The sequence below is a fragment of the Castor canadensis genome, chromosome 4 (genome assembly GCF_047511655.1).
Source record: "Castor canadensis chromosome 4, mCasCan1.hap1v2, whole genome shotgun sequence".
In the NCBI taxonomy this organism is placed as follows: Eukaryota; Metazoa; Chordata; class Mammalia; order Rodentia; family Castoridae; genus Castor; species Castor canadensis.
The window spans coordinates 98,720,976-98,742,288 of NC_133389.1; the positions used below are offsets into that span (position 1 = coordinate 98,720,976).

Genomic DNA, 21,313 nt, shown 5'->3' on the forward strand with positions numbered 1-21,313 from the left:
AAAAACTTCATTTATTTTTGATCTATCCAAAATTTTGTAAATAATTCTGCATATACTGTTTTAATTGATTATCCCCTCAAGCCAGTGAACAAACCTGGAGCTTTTTGTTGTCATTGTTTTTATTAACACATATTAATTATCCATAGTAATGAGATTCAGTGTGGTATACTCATACATGCATCAGATATATAGGATGCACTAATCAAATCAATGCAAGAGGATTTCATAGGTCAAAAAGAAGGAAATGATACATGGAGAAACTGAATGGTGTGAGGACACACGAGGATTAGGAAACATTTTAGGTGCAATCATTGGAACATATTTTTCTCAAATTCTAACCTGAAGCATTTTTTTTCTAAATAGAAATAGTAAGGTGTTGAAAGAACAGGCTGTGAAGGCAGAAAAAAACAAAGTTCAATGCCCGGATTCCACCCCTTGTTAGATACTTTACAAATTATTTGAGGGCATGTTACTTAGTCATTTTGAACTCCAGTTTCCTTATCTGTAGAATGGGGAGTTTCTTCAGGAGGAAAAAAAAAAAGGATGTATGTAATAAAAACTTTGCCTAGTGTGTGTTACATAATTGCTTTAAGAAAGTTAAATGTAGTAGTAATAGTTGCAACAGCAGTGGTAATAATTATAGTATCAGGTTGTCTTGAATCAAGCAGTGACCATTTTTGTCCCTTCAGTATTATCTAAAAAATCGGAATAGGATAATTTCAGTTTATTTCAATTCTAAGAATTATAATTCATCAACAGCAATTTCTTGCTGTTAGTTTCATTTCCTCCATACAGCTGGGGGGGGCAGCGTATAGTATAGCTGATAGGGGGAGAGCTAAGTCTTTTCTTGTTTGTTTACCAATTTTTGGTTGATAAGGAGATGTTACTTCAAGCAGTTCAAGATGTGTCTTCACCAAAAATACCTTTGAATTTTAAAGCACTCACATTCATTGCACAGAGCAATTCAAAAAGTGGTATACAGCCACTAACTCTTGGGCATGGAATTAAACTAGTATTCTCTTTATCTACTTTTATTTTAAATCTAACTTTTATTTGCTTACATGATAAGGTGGTAATGTAGATGGTCCATGAAACAGATATGCTAGTAGGGTTCTAATAAAATATGTCTGAAAAAGAAAAATAGGAAAATTAATTGATAGGTCTGTCTTCTTGGGTGTTGATTAAATTAAGAAGTCTTTGTTTTGTTTCACTTTTTTTTCCTGAGGGAAACCTCAGTATTCCATTATGGGGGTTAGGTATACATACTAATGTTACCAATGGCTGAATAGGGGATCTTTGACTCTATCTGGAGAGAAATCAAGGATAGACAAAGGTCAGTTCCCTTAGCATTGATGGTTTTGAGTAACAGAGACTCACTTTCTGGGCTTCCAAAACCATAGACTGTTAGCTCTCAGCACTGAGTACCAGAGGCTTATGGCTCCAAGATTTCAAAACTGGAATATTACTGTAGGTACCCAAGGCATAGACTTATTTCCCAGGATTTAAAGCATCATATCCAGCAAGGAGAATTACAGTTTTAAGATTTGGGTATCAGGATCCCTTCATTTCTGATGGTTGTCTCAAATTCTTCTCATGATCAGAAGTTTTTGTAGCCTTGGCTCCTGCCTTCAGCTCTTAACAGTCTCTTGTCTTTTATAGTCTCAGATTTTCCACCATCCTTCTTAACTTCATGCACAGTTTGCCTTCAGCCACTTTCTGTAGTTCCTTAGTGGTCATCACCTATTACAACTTTGACAATCAGAGCCCTTAGGTCTCAGCGTTTCTCTGTAACTCATAGTTGTCAACTTGCTGCCACAGCTGCTATCCGGGCAGGAAATTCCAGATTTTTATTTCCTTTTCATGCAATCAGTTCAGCACATTCTTCCTACTATAAAGTAGGGAAAAGACTTGAGGAGAAGCAACACAGGAGGGTGGGGGAGTACATAACAGTCTGCTTATATAGTCAGAGGGGCATAACATGCTTGTGCATAGATTATAATTTCACCAATCACAACACAGCTTCCAATTCTGCCAATCACAAGCCTTACATCAGGACAATCAAAAGTCTCATATTGTACCAATCACAAGCATTTCGCTGAGTCACAGGGAAAGTGCTTCCCCTCCGGTCCTGAATGAGAACAGCTGCAGGGTGAGCTGGGTCCTCTAGGGTTCACTGAGGCTTATTTTGCGACAGGAGTAGAATTCTTCCAAAGCATGTGCAAGTTACCTGAAACAGTCTTGATTAGAGCAAGGTCTTCTGAAGCAGAAATTTGTGGATTCAGCAGAATTGTGGTTACAGTATTCCTTGAAGTTGGAATGTAATTTTCCCCAGGTGACTGTGCTACTATGATGGCAATCCTGTCAGTCACCAAGAGAAGGACTTCTTGGTTGAACAGCTACCCTCTCAAGGGAGCCAGGGTTAAGGACAGGGTCTGACAGCTGTCAAAGAGTTATGTCAGTCCACACCCCGAACAGCTTACCTTATTTGAAGGAAAATCTAATATTAAAGGGTGCTTACATAAACACCAATCATTAATATTAGCATTGTTAATGGTACTTCACAGTACTTAACTTTTAACCAAATACCTTTAGGGGGAGTTAGGCTTTTCTGGTTCATCTCACCAGTCTTAGTCATAAATCTGAAAGGAGCTAGTACAAGGACCTCTAATTAGTGAGAACAAGAGGTGTCATTTGGCATGCTAACATAACACTGTGAAGATAAGCTGTTGGGTTCTATCCTTGGAGTGCCACTAGATCCTATGGTGGCTTGGAAATAGGATCTAGGTTAGAAGTCTGGCTTCTGGAAAAGAAATAAGCAAATGAGAGGTTGGAACTGGGTGGTAAATCCTCTTGATAAGAAAACTGGAGATCGGTCAGCATGGCAGATATGTAGAGGGAGGACTACTCTAGGTGTGGAGGGTTAGAGATGAACCCTAGAATCCAATGACGCTTGTGACTGGCTGCTTATCACAACCATTCTAAACACCATGACAAACCTGACCATGTTGGAAGTACTCATGGTTCTGGGGGAAATTAGAGGCAGGGGATTCAAATAGGCACTAAGTGCTGCAGTATTTGAAGTACAATACGCACAATGACACTGACAAATGTAACATACAAATTTAAGGAGCCCACAGTCAACTAAGCAGAAAAGACATACAACTTAAACAAGAACAGAAAACAATAAAAACTAGGATATAAATACCTGCCAAATTATAATAGGAACAGCAGAAGAGACCAGATCAGGAGAAGGGAGAAAGAGGAACTTGTTTAACCATAGCAAAGTGCACAGACCATATCCTACTATTTGTAACTGAGATCATGTTGAAAAAACATTGTAAGAATAATTGAAATAATGTTTGATAATTCTGTCTGAAGTCATGACACAAACACAATCTCTTGGTTCTGCTCCCCATTTAAAATCCCACAAGTTTGCATTTAAAAAGTGTAAAATATTGAAAACTATGTTGACTTAGTATGCAGTAAAACTCCACTGTACTTATGCATCAGAGGAGCAATGCGCCTACAGATGTTTAACATCAGAAGTCACTGTCACAAATGCCTTCAGCTCAATCAGGACACCTATGTAAGAGAAGTGAATAGGAAAGGACCTGGAGACAAGAGAGAACTCTGTCCTGTCTAGTGGATAGAGATATGACCCACCTCCAACTGACTGTTACCAGGCATGCCTGCGCCAGTTTGCCAAGCTAATGATTTTTCAAAAGAAGACATATAGATATGTTTTTTTTTCTTTTCTTTTTTTCCTAAGTAACAGCCCTCAATTTTCAATTGGAAATTGATTCAAAACATTCCAAAACATTATTCAGGCCCAACAACATATGTCTGTGGGTTGAATTTGGTTGGCTGTCTGCCGGTTTTCCACCTCTTCTTGAATTTAGAGCTGCTCCTAAGAAAGCAAGAAGCCCAGTGTCATGATTAGAGAGAACAAGAATCATCCAAATAACTTTTGTATTTAGTAAATCTTAATAAATGTTTAGATATTGGCTGAAACATCCAATTATTCTGTAAAAAATGTAACTGTTTATTTATAGCATTTTCATTTAGGTTTTTGTTTTGTCTGTCTAGTTTTCATGACTGGGTTCATTTTCTTAACTAGAAAGAATAAATTTTCTTCTGCTGCCAACTCTCCCCAAAGCATTTTTTAAATCATTAAAATATGTCTCCAAAAGTTTAACTTTACCAAGTAATAGTGAATATATTACTCTTTGTTTCAACTGATATTTTTAAATCACATGATACAGGATATGAATCAGATATCTATATTTGTATGCATCTATATTTCACTATTTTAGGGCTAATAAATGGAAGATTCTTATTCCTTAAGAGGTGCTAATAATAGTGACAACAACTTAAACACAAATTCACATGTGCGTGATGACACACGCATGCACACACAAACACACACACACACACACAAAGTTCACAGTACACAAGCTGGGTAAATGCAGCCAGCGTATGGTTGCATAATCATTTCATCACACATTTTGTCTATTAATATACATTCTGTTCATTAATAGTAGTCATAACAAGGGATGTAAGTAAATAAAGGCAAGACAGAGAAGAGAAAAATACACTGATAATTTTAAAGATAATCCCAATAACATTATCTAAATAATAATTTATTCACTTTGACTTCTGTGTACCCAACTAAAAATTTTATATTTTGCTTTGTGAGGAGCCTAGGTTGTCACAAATGTGGATACACTCATTTAAATTATAGTACCATTCAACTAACAGGAAACCAGTTAGGTAGATAACATATCTATCTCCATCTCTTTTATTTGACACATTGTGGAGAGAGGTGCTGGAACTCTATTTTGAAGAAAGGGAAGAAAAACTAAATTTGTTTGATGGAGGATTTGACCTCCCAAATAACTCCTGGATTAAGGTTTTGATATTGCAACCAAAGTGTTTCAAGAGTCTAAGGGCATGAAAAGAGCCTTTGGTTATTCATTTTAGAAAGAACAAGACACATTTTAAGATGTACAATGAGCATAATATAGTAAATAATCTTCAAGGTCAAGGAATGAAAAAAAGCCCAAAACTCTCAATTTAAATAATGTAGACTGGAAAGTACTTTGTCACCATTCTCATATTCTTGGTTTCTTCAAAGATAGCTTATATGCACAAAATTTTGTGGAATTTTTGTTTTCAAGCCAACTTTCTCTGCTCTTTCACAAACAGAACTGTTTCCCAAGTGTTCAAATCAATGCTTTATTCACACTTACCAATTTCATGATATGAGCAAATAGACAAAAAATAAATCCCTCTTATGCTGAAAGTTGTAATAGATTCAGATTGCTGTGATAAATCTCTGGGCTTTTCTTTCACCTAAAATAACTCATTTTGCAGAAATATTTAGGATGCTTGTTCTGTATATATAAATATCGTATTTTATATTTTAAATATATCTGCAGCATAATTTCATGTATGTATTATCTATGTATCTTTCTACTTAACTACGTACTCACTTATCTCTCACTATTCTTAACTATGAACTGTACCACATTCCCTTACCTGCATATTCTAAAGTCAGCCTTCATTCCCTGAACATTTAACTACAACAACAATGTGAACAAAATGAAACTAGCAGTGATGAATATTAAAAATAAGAAGACACGGGCTGGTGATGTAGTTCAATTAGTGTGTGCTTAGTATGTGTGAGAGTTTGACCTCCAATATCACACAAAAACACCAAAGTAATTAGTAACAATACAGATATTAAAATAACTTACAAGAATCTTTACAAAATTAACCTAAAACATGGAAACATGGCTGAGTGGTGATAGCCAAATACATGGTTTTTCAGGCCCCTCCTCAGTCTTGCAGACTGGGGATGTCTGTAGAAAGTGAAGCTAAAGCTGCATGTCTAATAAACTGCACAAATTCACCACTCAGAATCATTGCTCTATACTTTCTTCCTTCTCACTGCTACAGTCATGTGCTCATTTTCAATGGAAGGTGAATTGTTTCTGACCCTAACTCCCAGGAGCAATCTTAACTAAGGGCAGGTAAATTTTAATTCTAGTGGAAAGGGATTCTGTGGTTTCAATAGTAAACAATGACAATTGATCCTAATCCTTAGTCTCTGCTTGCAGCATATACATCAAGTGCATTTCTGCCTTATTTACTAGTCCCAGCACTTCGCAAATAACTTCCTCTTCATTGGGCATTTGCTTTGTCTTTTAGCACAACTTCTTCTACTAGTAACCTGGTCATCTGCTTTCCCATGCTAGGAAAGAGCTTTGCTTTTGCCAGGCTCTCTTGTGGATATCAAAAACTCTGTCACTTACCAAAGTATCTCCTACTTGATAACAATCTGCAATTGTATTAACAATCTGCAATTAGTATTACCTCTCTTTGATTACCAGTGAACATTTCTGCTCACCTCCTGAATAACTCTTCTTACTTAGCATGTTTTCCCATTTGCCACTGTTTATCTTGACTTTGATCAGAGATCTGTGTGATATTGGACATTGTCAGTACTTCTCAAATTGCACCTATTCTCACCACTTGTGGTTTGGAGCTATCTCCAAAAATTTGTCACTTTAGATGGAAAACCAGTTCCTGGTCCTTTTTTGCCTTGATAAATCATGAGAGATGACAGGTCTTTCTAATTAAATATATACTCAGTATCCATAGGGAAAGTTATTCCTGTCTTATACTAAACACAAAAATTATTTAAAAATTATTTCTAGTTGAACCATAATTTTAAAAATAAAACTTGAAACAAATAAAACTTGAAGCAAATAAAATTTAGAGCATATATAGAAACAACTGTTTCTTGTCTTGAATTAGGAATTTTCTAGAAAACAAAAATACCGCATTAATTTATAAAGAAATGATATATTGCAAAAGAAAATTAAGAACTTTTATTAACAATGAAAAAAGAAAGCTACAAGTGGGAAAAGATAATTGTTAAACATATACGTTAAAATGAATTGTATCAGGAATATGTAAATAACTCCTAAAAAGCAATAAACAAGCAGGTAGCTTAATAGAAAAAATAAGCACAGTCTTGCATAAGAAAATTACACATCGCAGTCATCCACAGCAATAAAAGTTTGAGTGAAATAAGCCTAACTAGAAAAAGAATACTTTTTAGGTTTACAATCACATAAAGCTCAAAATTAAGCAAAACAAATACAGAATAATGGTTACCTTTGGTGAAATGAGGTGGGTAGTGACTATAACAGAACATTAAGGGGCATCTGGAATGCTGATAGTGTTGTGGGGTTGTGTGTTTTGGTTTGGGGTGTGGTTACCCAAGAGTGTTCGTTCCATTTGTAACAATTAATTGAACTTTTTAAACATTGATAGGCATACATATACATACAAACACCCCTAAGCACAAGCTGTTTAAAATGCATTTTACTCAATCAGGCAAGCGAGAACTGATTTAAAGGGATTAAAGGAGATAGTTTGAACAGTTTTATTTTAATTGTATAGTCATAATCCTTCACAGCGATAGATTGTAACAATATTGTTCCATGCTCAGATAGCCCCTTTTGACACTGAAATCCAATCAAATCAATTCAGAGTTTGAAGACCTCAGCATTTGGGAAAGAGTAATAGATACAATAAATTTGCTACATAAAACAAATGTCACTCACTTATGTTTGACTCCTGTCAATTACTGATCACTGTTTGTTACTGTTGAGCACTAATTATGCAATATGCAACTTCCCTTGGTTTGAACCCTAAGCAGGCCAAGATAGAGAGAAGAACCTGGTATGGATGATTAAATTTAATCAGCTTGATAAAAAAAGACTTTGAAACTGAGTCAGTCGTTAAAAAAAAAAAGGAATCATCTTAAAACAAGAAATCCCAAGAAACAGAACAAAATCACAGGATAAAATACATTTGATGCTTTTCCAACAAAGATCAGGAATTAGGTCTGTCCCTGGGAGCATCTGAGACCCTGTTTGTTTTGCCTGCTTTTTTTTTTAAATGCTTTAGTTACTGAGCAACTTGTTCTACCACTAATATTTCTTAAGTGACATTTTATCATCTGTGCCCTAAGATAGTCCCTGTTTTCTCTTAATTGATACTTGTACGCAAGAGGCGGAAAATGGCTCAGCATTTCTTGCTAGATTAGGTCAAAACTGACAGAGGAAACAGAGAGAAGATTACATTACTTATGCCTCTTGCAATTCTCCTGTGTGTCTAAGGAGATTGTCATTTCATAAAACTTCTTATGCTCCCTAAATGTAATGATAGGGGCACAGCCATTTTGTTCCTTTTTGCTTCTCAGGGTTTTCCAACCTTTCTGATCATCAGAAATACAGAAGCAGTTCTAATAATAGTAACTTTTTTTTTTCTGTCACCTTAATGGATGCAATTTTAACTAGTGCCTTCTTAAGATTTTATTTTTATCACTCCTATCTCTCTCTCTCTCTTTTTTTTTTTTGCGGTATTGGTGTTTGAACTCTAGGCCTACACCTTGAGTCACTCCACCAGTCCTTCTTTGTGATGAGTTTTTTCAAGATAGAATCTTGCAAACTATTTGCTTAGGCTGTCTTCAAACCTCGATCCTCCTGATCTCTGTCTCCTGAGTAGCTAGGATTACAGGCATGAGCCACTGGTCCCTGGCATGTCTCATATTTATTTACCTTTCTCTTCATATGATTGATGACTAGTTACATTAAACGTGTACCAGGATGCTCAAAGTGAGGTTCCTAAAATTCTGGATTTTTTTTTTATATCATAGAGTGCTTTTTTTATAAGTATGGTATTTGCAAATAAATGTGATGTTTATTCTGACTTAAATTTCATTAAGGAATCTCCCATGAGAAGTCTATTCATCATTTTGTAGCCTCAGTGGTAGGGGATCCAACCATTTTTGTGGTTTTCTTTTCACCAAATCTTTTAAAAAGGATGACACCTTAAACAAAGCCATCAAATCTCCAGGATCTATAATACAAATTCAAATTCCTTAACAGCAACTGCACAGTCACCCTAACTTAACTACTCACATTGTCATTTGATGTGAATGCTGTTTTCCTTAAATCCTTAGACCTCAGTTTGCACAGTTTTTGATATCCCCTCTCCCTTTAAGTCCTATTCTCAAACAACATCCAAGCCTAATGTCACCTTCACTTTGAAAATGCCCCCAGTCCCATCCTCCATCGTACCATATCTACCCTACATCATGGTAGACAAGCATGCTGTTTCTAACTCTACTGCATGATTTCTAATGATTTTTGTAGAAACCGTGGGATGTAACAAGTCTATTTGAGTAGACTATTGAGTAGAGGCCCAATAAATATTTGAAATATAAAGCCAGCTGCTTTACTTCCAATAGGATGGAGTTTAAAAGCCTAAGTTGCCCAAGGGGATACAAGGTGGCAGCAAGATACCAAAAGCTAAAGAAGACAAAGGTTTCCTACAACACAAAGTTGTCTGGGACTTATTCCACTTTCAAAATAATGTTGCTTATCATTTTTACCACTTAGGATGGCCACATGCAATGACAATAGTTGTATTACAATTTACCCATGCAGCCAACATGTCAGACATTTTCACTAAATACAACCTATCCCTCAAATTCCCTGATATAAGTTAAGTAAATGCAGATCCTTACTGTCACATTTCCTCTGTGGACACCTGCCCAGTCAAAGACAATGTTACCCAATGGGGTGGCTACGGTCAAATTTTTTTACTGTGATCTTCTTTTCTCATTATATTTGACATTTTTGAAACTGGGTTTTATTGCACAATCTCAGCTTATGGAAGTGGTCTGGGGAAATTAGACTTAATAGAGATGTAGAAGCCACAGGGAGAAAAGTAAAGGAAAGTGAGCTGGAAGGAAACTGAAATTAAAATGTTATTTTGGTAAATGGCTGCTGTGGTGGAGACGGCAAACAATTGCAATGCAAGTTAATTACTGACCTGTCAGGAAAGCGTGACACGAAGGTTGTGCCACACATTACTGGAGCTACCACAGTCACAAGTCATTTCCACAGGGGAACAAACAGACTTTGCTCTACTACAGATCAACATAAGATCTTTCCAGGGGATTGAAATGAATTTCTCTGAGAAATAATTTTTGTCTGTGGAGTTTCCATGAGCTCTTAGCAGACCTGAAGAAACAGCTCTTCCCACACATGCAGAGACAGGAATGGGATCATATTGCATATGGGCTTCCTGCATGCTTAGGCAGAGGGGACATTGCCTCTTGAGAAGTAGCTAACCACACAGCTCATTTGCCACACAGTGAAAACCCTGGCTAATTCCCATAGATACACTCAACGCTAGCCTCTGAGATAGATTTCCTCACAAAGTTCTCAATGGTAACCCCATGTCAAGCAATAGAGTTTTTCGATTTGAATAAAAATATATCAAGCACCTAAAGAAATCTGAATCCTAAGGGAGAGTATCAAAACAACTAATCCACCTAAATTCAGTGAACATGTGTTCTTTTTTTGTATTAAGAAGGAAACACAATGGTTATTCTGCAATGGAAATATGATATTTTGGATTTTGAAAATTTATATGGATCTCTAACAATACCTTAATATTGGCCACTTAAGGTATGAATACCATTGCTTTTTTCTGCCTCTCACTTCCTGTGAAATATCCATAGCTCATCACTGACCCTTAGAAATCCTGTCAAGGATGCATTTTTTTTTTTTTTAGTAAGAAACATAGTCAAAGACCTTTTCGTATAGATAATACTTTAGTAGGCTACATACACCAACATAACTGGGTTCAACATTTGTTTGCAATTTATATAATCAACAAATGTTTATTAAGTCTCCATTTCTTGTTATTTTTCCAAAAATCACAGGAACATTTATAAATGGTTGACTAGAAAGACTTACATGACATATATCAAATAAGACTGCACTGTGTTCATCTCTGCTGGATTTTCTCTGAAATTTTTGTTACCTTCTTTTCCATGCATAGTTACCACTTGACTTTGGAATCTATAACTAAACCAAGGATACTGGGGAAAGCAGGTGCTAGGTGCCATCCTGGGGCTACATTGAATAGGCTGTAGCAAATTTTGGAGAAGCAGCTTAGTATTTCCTGATCTTCAATCAGCTCTATTCTCCCATCTTGAATTTATATCATAGGGCCCATGTATTTATTCCTAGCTCAAAATTTTCTTAATATACTGTTACTCTTAATGCTTCTGGTGTAAAAGAGATATCAAAAATCCTCTTTTAAACACAAAAGGGCATGCTGCTGAGCCTTTCATAATTAACAGAGTGCAACAAATAATTGGCAGAGCAGCTATGAAAATTATGATTAGATGAAATATCATGTTCACTCCTATTTGGACAATTGCAAGATAAGTGGGGAATCAAGCCCCAAATACCGCTGAACCAGATCTGTTGAGTGGGGCCAAAGTCTGTGTGCCTTTCATAAAGTGCATTCTCATCATGGCTTCCTGTTTTTAAAACAGGATTGAAAGTGGAACTGTGCAATATCACAACCTATTCTTGCTCTTCTCTTAGTACATATAAAATCGGGAAGTCTAGAGAAATAGTGAAGCCAGACTTAAGTGATTTGCATTTACATTTCTAATGCAGGAACTTTTTTGAGGGAGTTTTATAAAAATCAAAGGATATGTCAGACACATGTACAATTAACTAGTTCTTCAATATTTTCATTAGTCATTGACCTGTACTCTGAGCACCTCCTGTAAGAATATAAATACCAAAGCATCAACATTTTAAAATAATGTTTAATGGAAGCAATGATTGTGAGGAGTGGATGACATGTTCTAGAAAGAACCAGGAGAAAACTAACACAGGCAAGTCGAATAAATAAAACTAAAATTGTTATGACTTGTAATTAATAATATCCCTGATGTTATTAATGTGTATAGAGATCACTATAAGCAAACATTATTAATTTCACAATCTACTAAACTAGGTCTAGAAAACTGAGGGTCAATGAAGAATGGAAACATAGGTGGAACAACAGAATGTGGTTTAAAATTCTTGTGAATAGTTTTGGAACAATGTAGAAAAAACAAAATTGGAGCTCTTCTTTCTCTTTTGAGTACACCCTGAAATTGATACAGACTCTCCTGGAAACACAGCTATCCTAGGTGCTGGGAGCTGAGGGAAGATAGACAACAGGGTGTAAGAGTTTCATTGGATTCATGATTGAACATGAAATTTTTCCCCTAGAAATTTATTTCATAGAGACTCAGCAATAAGACCACTATGTCAAGGCCATGACATCACTCAATGCAGAACGTAATGCCAATATCCAATCCCCTGTCACAAATGCTCCCCCCTCCTAAATTTACCTAAGGGCCCAAACAGAATAGACTCATCAATGTAGTTCTGCTCAGATATTTCTCCCATGCAGCTAGAAGTTTCCAGTTTGAGATTCTGATAAATGCATACTTGAGAGTTAAGGGGAAACCTGAATAATCTTTTATAACATTGTGTTAATTAGGCCAATTGGGATGATGATGACTCTCTGAGAGTTTGTGTGTTTTAAAAGATATAGGAGAAATGGATCATGGAAATTTCAGAAATTCCACCTCTGTAGATGAGATGATGTCTAAGTGAGTGATGCAGTGGGGACTTTGGCAGCCAAGTTGTGAAAAGGATAGAGAAAAAAAAAAGTGGTGGGTGTAGGCAAGTGGAAAAATGAGAAGTTGGAAAAGGGTAAAGAAAGGGCTGCAGTAGGTATAAGGACCATAGCAATTAGTACAGTTTTCATGTCAGTCTTATCAGATCTTCACCCTTCTTCCTCCCTCTGCTTTCCTGTACCTCCCTCTATCCTGCTGCAGGGTCATTCTTCCCATTCAATTCATCCATACAATACATTCATGTATTATTCTTTGCCTTTCCAGTTCCAGAATATCAGTCCCTTGCAGGACTAGCTGGGTCTGAAGGCATGGTGCTCTCAATTAATCCTTCAGCCAGATGAGACAGGCAAGTAAGATCACCAGATTCAGCCACACAGAAGTCAAGTGTCACTTTGTACATGACACTTTTTTTGTTTTGAATGCCTCTTACCTTACTTTGTCTTCACAATACATTTTAATTCCTTGTTTATAATATTATACTTACACATTGCAGAGCCCGTTGTCTGAAATGCACACTCTGCCTGACCTAGCTCCAGCATGGCCTCATCTCTTCTAGATTCTCTCTCCACCTGCCAGTTTCACCTAAGTTTGTTACCATTGCTCCCACCGCACCTTGGAACAATCTTATTCAATAATTGATTTGTTTCCCTATTACCCTCAGCAAACTGTAGGGCACTTGATAAAGAAAGACCTTTGATCTCTAAGATGGTGCTGTCACTGTTTTTCTTCTGATAGTATTCTTTAAGAAGAGGTTTTGTGACTTTTTTAATATTATTTTCAGAGCAATACAGTACTCCACAAAATTAGAAACCCTCAAAAATAATTGAAAACATAAGAATGACTATGATGAAGTATCAAGTGAGTGACACTGTGGAGTAAAATACAGTAGTCCCCTTGTCCATGGTTGTGCTTTCTGTGGTTTTATTTATCCACAGTCAACCGTGGTATGAAAATACTGAATGGAAAATTCCAGAAATAATGAATTTATAAGTTTTAACTGTGTACCATTTTGAGAGCATGATGAAATCTTAGGCTGTCCTGCTCTGATCAGCCAAAAACATGAGCCATGCCTTTGTCCAGGTGTCTTAGCTAAATACACATCTGTCATAAGTCACTGAGTAACCATCCTTGTATGGCTATATACTCATCTCAGTATCAGATCCACTATTATAGTATTCCCATGACTGTGCTCACGTGACCCTTATGTAGTGGCCTAATGCTTTGTCACAATGTCTACATTAAGTACCTCACTGATCTCTTCCCAAGGGTACTTTATTATCTCACATTATCACAAGAAGAAGGGTGGATATAGGAAAATAAGAAAATTTGAAGACAATCAAAGAATGTTACATACATATATGAAGATAGCATAATGAAACTCACCAAATACTGTTTAAAAGGGGTGGAAGAGAGTGAAGGGAATATAATAGAGGGGTGGGGGTGTAACTTGTTCAAAGTATACCTTATGTATCTATGGAATTAACAAAAGGCATTCCCATTGTACTATTAACATATGCTAATAAAGATAAAAGAAAACAAAAAAGAAACATTCACCTAGCTTTCATGAGAGTATATTGTTATAACTATAATCTCTTAATGTGTCTAATTTTTAATTACCTCGATCATATCTATGTATAAATAGGAAAAAGCACAGTGAATATGGGGTTCAGTACTATCCTATTTTGAGTATCCACTGGAGCACTTGGGTCATCATGCAGATAAGGGCAGACTACTGTGAATGGGAAGCTGAAAAAGAGAAGAAGCAGAATGCAGTAAGATATCAAAAAAAATGGGGTCATGTGAAGAAAGAAGTAATGGTTAATGAAGAGAAAGAGTGTAGAGATTAAGAGAGATAACATTAACACTGTAGGAGGGAGAGAGATCAACCTGGTGGAAGAGTTTGAAAATGTTTTCTGTGGTGCCTCACATTTGAATTCCAGTTATTCAGGATGCAGAGATTGGGAGGATCACAATCTAGGCCAGTCATGACAAAAAGCTGGCAAGTCCCCATGTCAGAAAACTAGTCAAGTGTGGTGGTACATGCCTGTCATACAGGCTATGAAGTAGGTATAGTGAGGAGGCTCGAGGTCCAGGCTGGCCTGGGCAAAAAGCTTGAGACTAACTGAAAAATAACTATAGCAAAAGGGCTGGGGGGGCGGGGCTCAAGTGATAAAGCACCTGCCTAGCAAACACAAGGCCCTGAATTCAACCTCCAGTGCAGAAAAAAAGAAAGGAAGGAAGGAAGGACAGAAGGAAGGAAGGAAGGAAGGGGTAAAGAAAGAAAGGAAGGAAGAAAGAAAGAAAGAAAGAAAGAAAGAAAGAAAGAAAGAAAGAAAGAAAGAAAGAAAGAAAGAAAACCTGTCCACAAGAAAACAGTCAAGAAAGCTAGATAAGAGACTATGTAAGTAATCCTACCTTTTGACAGTAACACATCACTAGGCAAATGATGGGTTGACTGTAAAATCAATACAAGAATGCAAATTTTTATTTGATGCTGAAATTTGTGCAGATGGGGAGGAAGCAACAAGTCCTATAAATGGCACACTCCTGGCCTATGTAAATACAGTGGTTAGATGCTCTTGATCAGAAGACAGTGGTTTTAGCCTGAGTAAGTTCCTCTACTGCTATTACAAACACCACACTTAGAGTTAGTATCTACTGAGAAATATTGAAGATCAAGCCTTGAATGCACTCAGAAGAGAACCCTACTTTTCTTATAAGGGCTGTTCTAGAAAAATAAAATTTTCTTTTCTATCTCAAATTTTATTTCAAGCTTACTGAAAGAGCTTTTTAATAATATGCCACTCATGTAGGCACACAAAATGAAAATAACAGCAAAATAAATTGCCTAAAGACTTCTTCTTTTTGTTTGTGTGTGAGTTTTTTAAGATAGGGTCTCATTATGTAGACAAGGCTGGCCATAGACTCACAATCCTCCTGCCTCCGCCTCCTGAATGCTGAGATGACAGGCATGTGCCACCACACCAAGCTGGTTAAAAAATTTGGAGGGGGGGTTTGGGGGGGAGGGATGGGGCTGGGGTTCGAAAATCAGGACTTTGCATTTGCAAAACAGGTTTCTACCACTTGAGCCACACTCCATTTGAGGAATTCTTAAAGAAACTTTCCTATAAACAACTTATATGTTGTATCTGAAGTATGATGAAGTGCAGGTATTTAAAGTGCACAGTTTGTTCATTTTTAGTATGTATGTATGCCTATAAATTCATCACTACAATCAAGACAGCAAACATAGCCATCAACCCTAAAGTTGTTCCACTCTTCCCTAAGCAATTATGGTTCAGCTTTTAGGTACATGTTAATTTTTACTTTTTAGAACATTACATAAGCAAAATCACAGAATAAGTATTCTTCCCTTTATTATTTTATTTTATTGTTTTGTTTTTTTGACACTTGGCTTCCTATCTAGCTCAGACTGGCCTTGAACTCTCCATCTTCCTGCCTCAGACTTCTGAGTGGCAGGTTACAGGTTTGTGCCACCCTACCTTTTTCCTTTTACTTTTTTCCCTTGGCTTTTTTCACTCAGAAGAAAAAGTCTGCAGTTCTGTATGTGGTTATATGCGTAAACAGTCTTTTTTATTGTTTATTGTTTTCATTGTGGAGATAAACTAGAATTTGTCCCTCTAGGTTGCCATTTTTGAAAATGGTGCATATCTCTCCACCTCTTTCTGCCTGTGGTATTGGGAAAGTTATATGTCCGTCCACTTTTCATTTTCCTCCTTAATAAAAATATGGGTTGGATGTTTACTTCATAGGAGTTTTGTAAGAACTTAACCACTGAGCCCATTGCTTATCACCTAGCAAACTAAAAATATTGACTTGTTTCTAAACTGTTATTCAATTACCTATTATTAATTGTGAAGTATTATTTTCCTCCTATTAAAATATTTTCATTTCTACTCATTTTAGTGTCCACCTAACTTGACCATTATAATCATTCTAGCCCCATTATTAATCTAGCAAATAAAGATACTAATACTGTTGGTTTCTTAAAATACAATTGTTCTTTTGGTTCTTACCAGCATCTATAACTGACTGGTCATTATTTTGTCCAGTGTTGAACCCATGTGCTCAGTGCCTGGTGTGCAGTCTATGGAGGTAATAATTGGAAGCAACAATCAAGCTGGAAGGTAGTCTGCCTCTAGCATTGCAGAGGCTGTGTCTGCATTGCAAACCTTCTATTTTAATGAGACGATATGTTCACATAAGGGACTTTAGGGGAAGGCAGTTGAAGAGGATCATGAATGTGTGGAAGCAGCAAGAGCTGCTCTTCTGATGTTGCCACAGTTCAGTTCTCTGTTTTCTTTTTCCAAGTTATTTTTCTTCACTGCTATTCCTTCAAAGTGTGTGCTCATACTTGATTTTCTTCCCTAAAACAGACTCCTTCTTCTAAATATATAATATAAGTAAATAAATAGTGCTGATTTTCTTTGTCATCATTTTCTTTGTAAATATGTTCAGCTAAGCTAATATATTTAGTTCCATAGGCAGGTGGCAGTGGATGAAGGAGTTTTATTTGCCCCTTATGGATATTTTGAGGTGGGAGCTGTCAGGTCTGTTTGTTTTCCTCTGGCACCAGTTCTACTCTCTTAAATTTGTCTGATTCATAAAGCATTTTGTTACACAAAAAACAGTGTTGACAGGAATCAGTGGGGCAATCAGTGAATTTGTGAATGAAGAGTTTATATCCTGAAGATGATTAGTTAGCACTATCACTTCTTTAGAAGGAAGACTGTATCATGTAACTATGAGAAGTTTCTTAAATTAGGAATTACACAGACAAAAGTTGTGCTGCCTACAAACTTTTCAAGTTCTCTGTCATGTATACTAATATCCACCTCCAGTTAATAAAATAACTACAAAGTAACTATCTACTTATTCACTACTCAGGTAAGACTCTTATTTAATTTTAATATCTCAAATGATTAAGAGGGATATGCACCCATCAAGAGATTTTCATGGACAAAGTATACATTTAGAATACTATAATGTTTTTCTGTTTCTTCAGGGTAACACTGTAATATGCAGAAGTCTACAAATTCTGATACCTCTGTGGAAACGCTGAATTCCACCCACCAAGGCACGGGAGCTGTGCAAATGAGAATAAAAAGCGCAAACAACCACCATGACAGACTGAGCCAAACTAAATCTATGATCCTCACCGATGTTGGGAAGGTCACTGAACCTGTAAGTCAAATGCTCCAAATACCACACGTTCCCTTATCACACAGAATTTTGTTTTGTTTTTAAAAAAAGACAGACTAACCAGTTTTGCTTAACTTGTTTCCCTAATGTGCATGAGAAAACTGTTTCTGTAATGCATTTTATCTTGCCTACTTATAGTCATAATAATATCCCCAGTTGTAAGAGAAGAGCTGGGTCTAATCCAGAGTGATAAAGTGGCTTTGGAGCTAGGCTGAAGAGCACCTTCGACTCATTTTAAGGGCCTCTACTATCATGCTTCAGTGTCATAAAAATAATGAGGTTATGCTAGCATGTGGTGTTTGTACTTCCAAATACAGTACATCACTTTGAAAAGCCAGAGGCTAAAATTAGCTAAGAATGAACTGAGAAAAAAAATCTTTTTAAAAAAATGTGAAAATCTCTTCTTTAACATCTCCCAATAAAATAGGATAGCAGAAATTACGATTTGGTTTGGAATGGGCTTAAAAGACTGTAATGGTGTGGCTATTTTAGGTTTGGAGAGGAAGCCATTTTGTCTCGATAATGTGTCATTAGGAAGATTTGAAATAAAATAGTTAGAGATGAACTCTACTGCCAATTGTGTCCCTGGCCCTGCACGCCTCCTGAGCCACTAAACCCACTGATTGCGATGAGTCTCCCCTGGTTAATTTTCTTCCATAATGGTGGTAACTTGCAGCTGAGGCCATAGATGTTACAAAATTATTTATGCAATGTTAGCCACTCTTTTGGACCCCAGGTCTATTTTGTTTCTACAGTGAGAGCAAGAGCAAGAAATAAGTTAGTTGGGGATGGGCTGGGAGTCCCAGTAACCTGCAGAAACATGTGAGCTATTAATTGAGTGTTCTGTTAATATCATAGGAGCCTATGAAATATTCAGCTCCCTAACTGAGTTATTAAATGAGATGAACTTGCTGAGTAGCATGTTACCGATTATATTTATTTCCCACTTTTCACTTGAACTTCAAATGCAAAAATTAACCCACAGCAATCTCAGGAGCTTGTGAAATATATGAATTTAATCATTCTTTCCTCAGGTGTTACAGATATATTTAGCATGAGGAAGCCAGTGATTAGATTGGGTAGGGGGAAATACATCCTTAGATAGGTAACTAATGGGAAAAGCACTTTCCTTTATTTACTTGGTCATTTAAAACTGTTGTCTGCTGGGAGGCACAGCTATGTGAGTTGACTTTACTTTTAAAACATTTAAAATGTTCTTCAACTATGAACTCAAGACAGTAGTTAGAGTAAGTTATTAGAATCTCTGTATGTATTATCAGTAAGAACTGTACCTTTGAAAAGTTTAAAAGTTAAGTATATTTAATGATGCCTAACATCTTTTATTGGCTGTGTTTAACAAAAGGCACTGTGCCGCAGTTGTTTTTGACAAGCATGAAAACATCACAGCATGAGACTGCAAAAGGAATTATGGAGAGAAATTACAAGTGATCCATCTCTCAATGAATTATCCACCTCAATAGCCCGCAGAACTCAGCTACCAATTAACACCTACTTTATTACATGTTGGGATGTACTTAATAACTTTCATGTGTTTATGCACTATTACCTTGACTGATGCCTCTTGTACAATTAGGCATAATTGGCATATCAATATGCAAAAGTTAAAAGGATTAACCCTCTTAAAACTAATGAGCATTTCTGTATCCAGCTGCTAAATGAGACAAAATTAGCATTTTTCACTTTTGGGCAGGATTTTATCATGCAGTTTCTCATTGTTGATATTACCTTGTTACATAACTTTAGATTGGGGGGTGTTGTATGCTGGACTGCTAAAGAATAAGAGTTTTCCAAAGTTAAATTAGCTATAATTATCTCAGCTTTTGTTTCCACATTCTTACCCTGGGAAATATGCATTCCTCGATAAGGAACAAAAATAAAAGTTACTTTTGGTTATGTGTGCTCAGTGCATAATTATATAAAAGGGATATTTTAGTGAGGATATGTCATTTCACTGAAAAAAACTTGGCTCAGAGATATTGTATTGAAAGCTTGCCATGCCACTAATTTTCCTCTCTGTCTCGGTTCTTTTCATCTCTTTTTCCATGCACAATTTTCTGACTAGATCCTGACAGAATGTAAAGTATTTTGGCATATTTATTCAAACAAGCCTGTTAAAGTTATCTGCTCAAGCTAAACTAAGAACTTGATTTTTCAGAAGTTGGGTGATAGGGTGAGGTCAAGGGGGAGACTTTGAATTTAGGACAAGTGAGAAGAGAGGTGTTCTAAAAATACATGCACATGGTCATATGAAGCACAGTTTGCTGTGACAGACATGTAATTTCTACAGAAAAAACTGGGTACTTAACAGACCATATGTATAGTATACATTCTATTTAATAAAAATGTCCTATGAATAATACTTATTCACCAGTATAACAATTATGCAAGTCTGATATGGACATATTAGACTATATAATAACACAAGAATCTGATTTTACATCCATAATGATTTAGTTTATTACAAAAGTGATTTTAAATATGCAATTCTAATTTTATCATTAATTCATAAATTCTATTTAATTTTTTCAGTTAGAATATTTTAATATTTCTGTGTTCTTAGAACATAGTATGAAATTCTCATATATATACATATATAAATATATATCATAAGAGCCTCTAATTATCTTAAATTGAAGAGTATTTTGAAATGGCAACATAAGCAACACAAAACAGTACAAACTCAACATTAGACAGTGCAAATGGAGGTGAGTTTACTTGTTAATTTAGAAATTTTGATGACCTAAATGTTTCAGGGAAGCATTTCAATAAAACAGGTATGAAGGTTCCATTAGTATTTTATTGGTGGTATACATCCATTTCTCTAAACACTAAATAATCAGTTTGATTTGGTTAATAAAATCAATCTTTTTCAAAATTCAAAGGAATTTCAGAAATGTTGGAGAGAAGGGAAGCTTGGAGTAGAGGGATGTAGTTTGTAAAAATAATCGCCTGTCCATAACAGAGATTAGAAAACTGCATTTGTTGGGGAAGGAGCTCCCTGGTTCCTGTGATTTGTGATTTCATCCTGAGCCCCAGAGTGAGCCCTCTTAAAGGTGGATGGCTTGTTTACCAGAATGTGCCAAACAGAAAAGCAGAAAGCTGAGTGCCAGTAAATGGTGCAAGTGAAGTGTGCCTGTTTAAGGGCTGAAAAGGCTAAAAGGGCTAATGATGTACAATCCAGCAAATAGCTAATGCAAAGGTTTAACGTGCTTTGTTGTTATTTATAAGGGGATGCTCCAGCCTACTAGACAGTTCAGAATAGATATTAATGAAGAGTTTAAATGGCCCAAATCAGGAAACTGCAGACATAAGATTTGCAAGCTGGAGCAATCTCAGCATTTAATGCTGGTGTCTTAAACAGCAACATGTATGAATATTCACTGTTCCCATCTTGCAAACCCACAGAAGGGCATTACTTCATTCATGGCTATCATGAATAGGAAAATATCTTTTTATTGGTGTTCAGCTGAAGACTAAGTTCTAACCACTCCT

The 21,313-nt window shown here is 36.2% G+C and overlaps 1 protein-coding gene across 2 annotated transcripts in view; it reads left to right on the forward strand.

Moving 5' to 3' along the window:
- Arhgap15 (Rho GTPase activating protein 15) overlaps positions 1 to 21,313 on the forward strand; it is a 586,717-nt gene that overhangs the window by 9,893 nt on the left and 555,511 nt on the right. For both annotated transcript variants that reach the window (XM_074070670.1, XM_074070671.1), the window contains exon 2: positions 17,604 to 17,782. In XM_074070670.1, coding sequence (XP_073926771.1) covers positions 17,618 to 17,782 — 165 coding nt within the window. In that variant the 5' untranslated portion in view covers positions 17,604 to 17,617. The remainder of the gene's footprint in view (positions 1 to 17,603; positions 17,783 to 21,313) is intronic.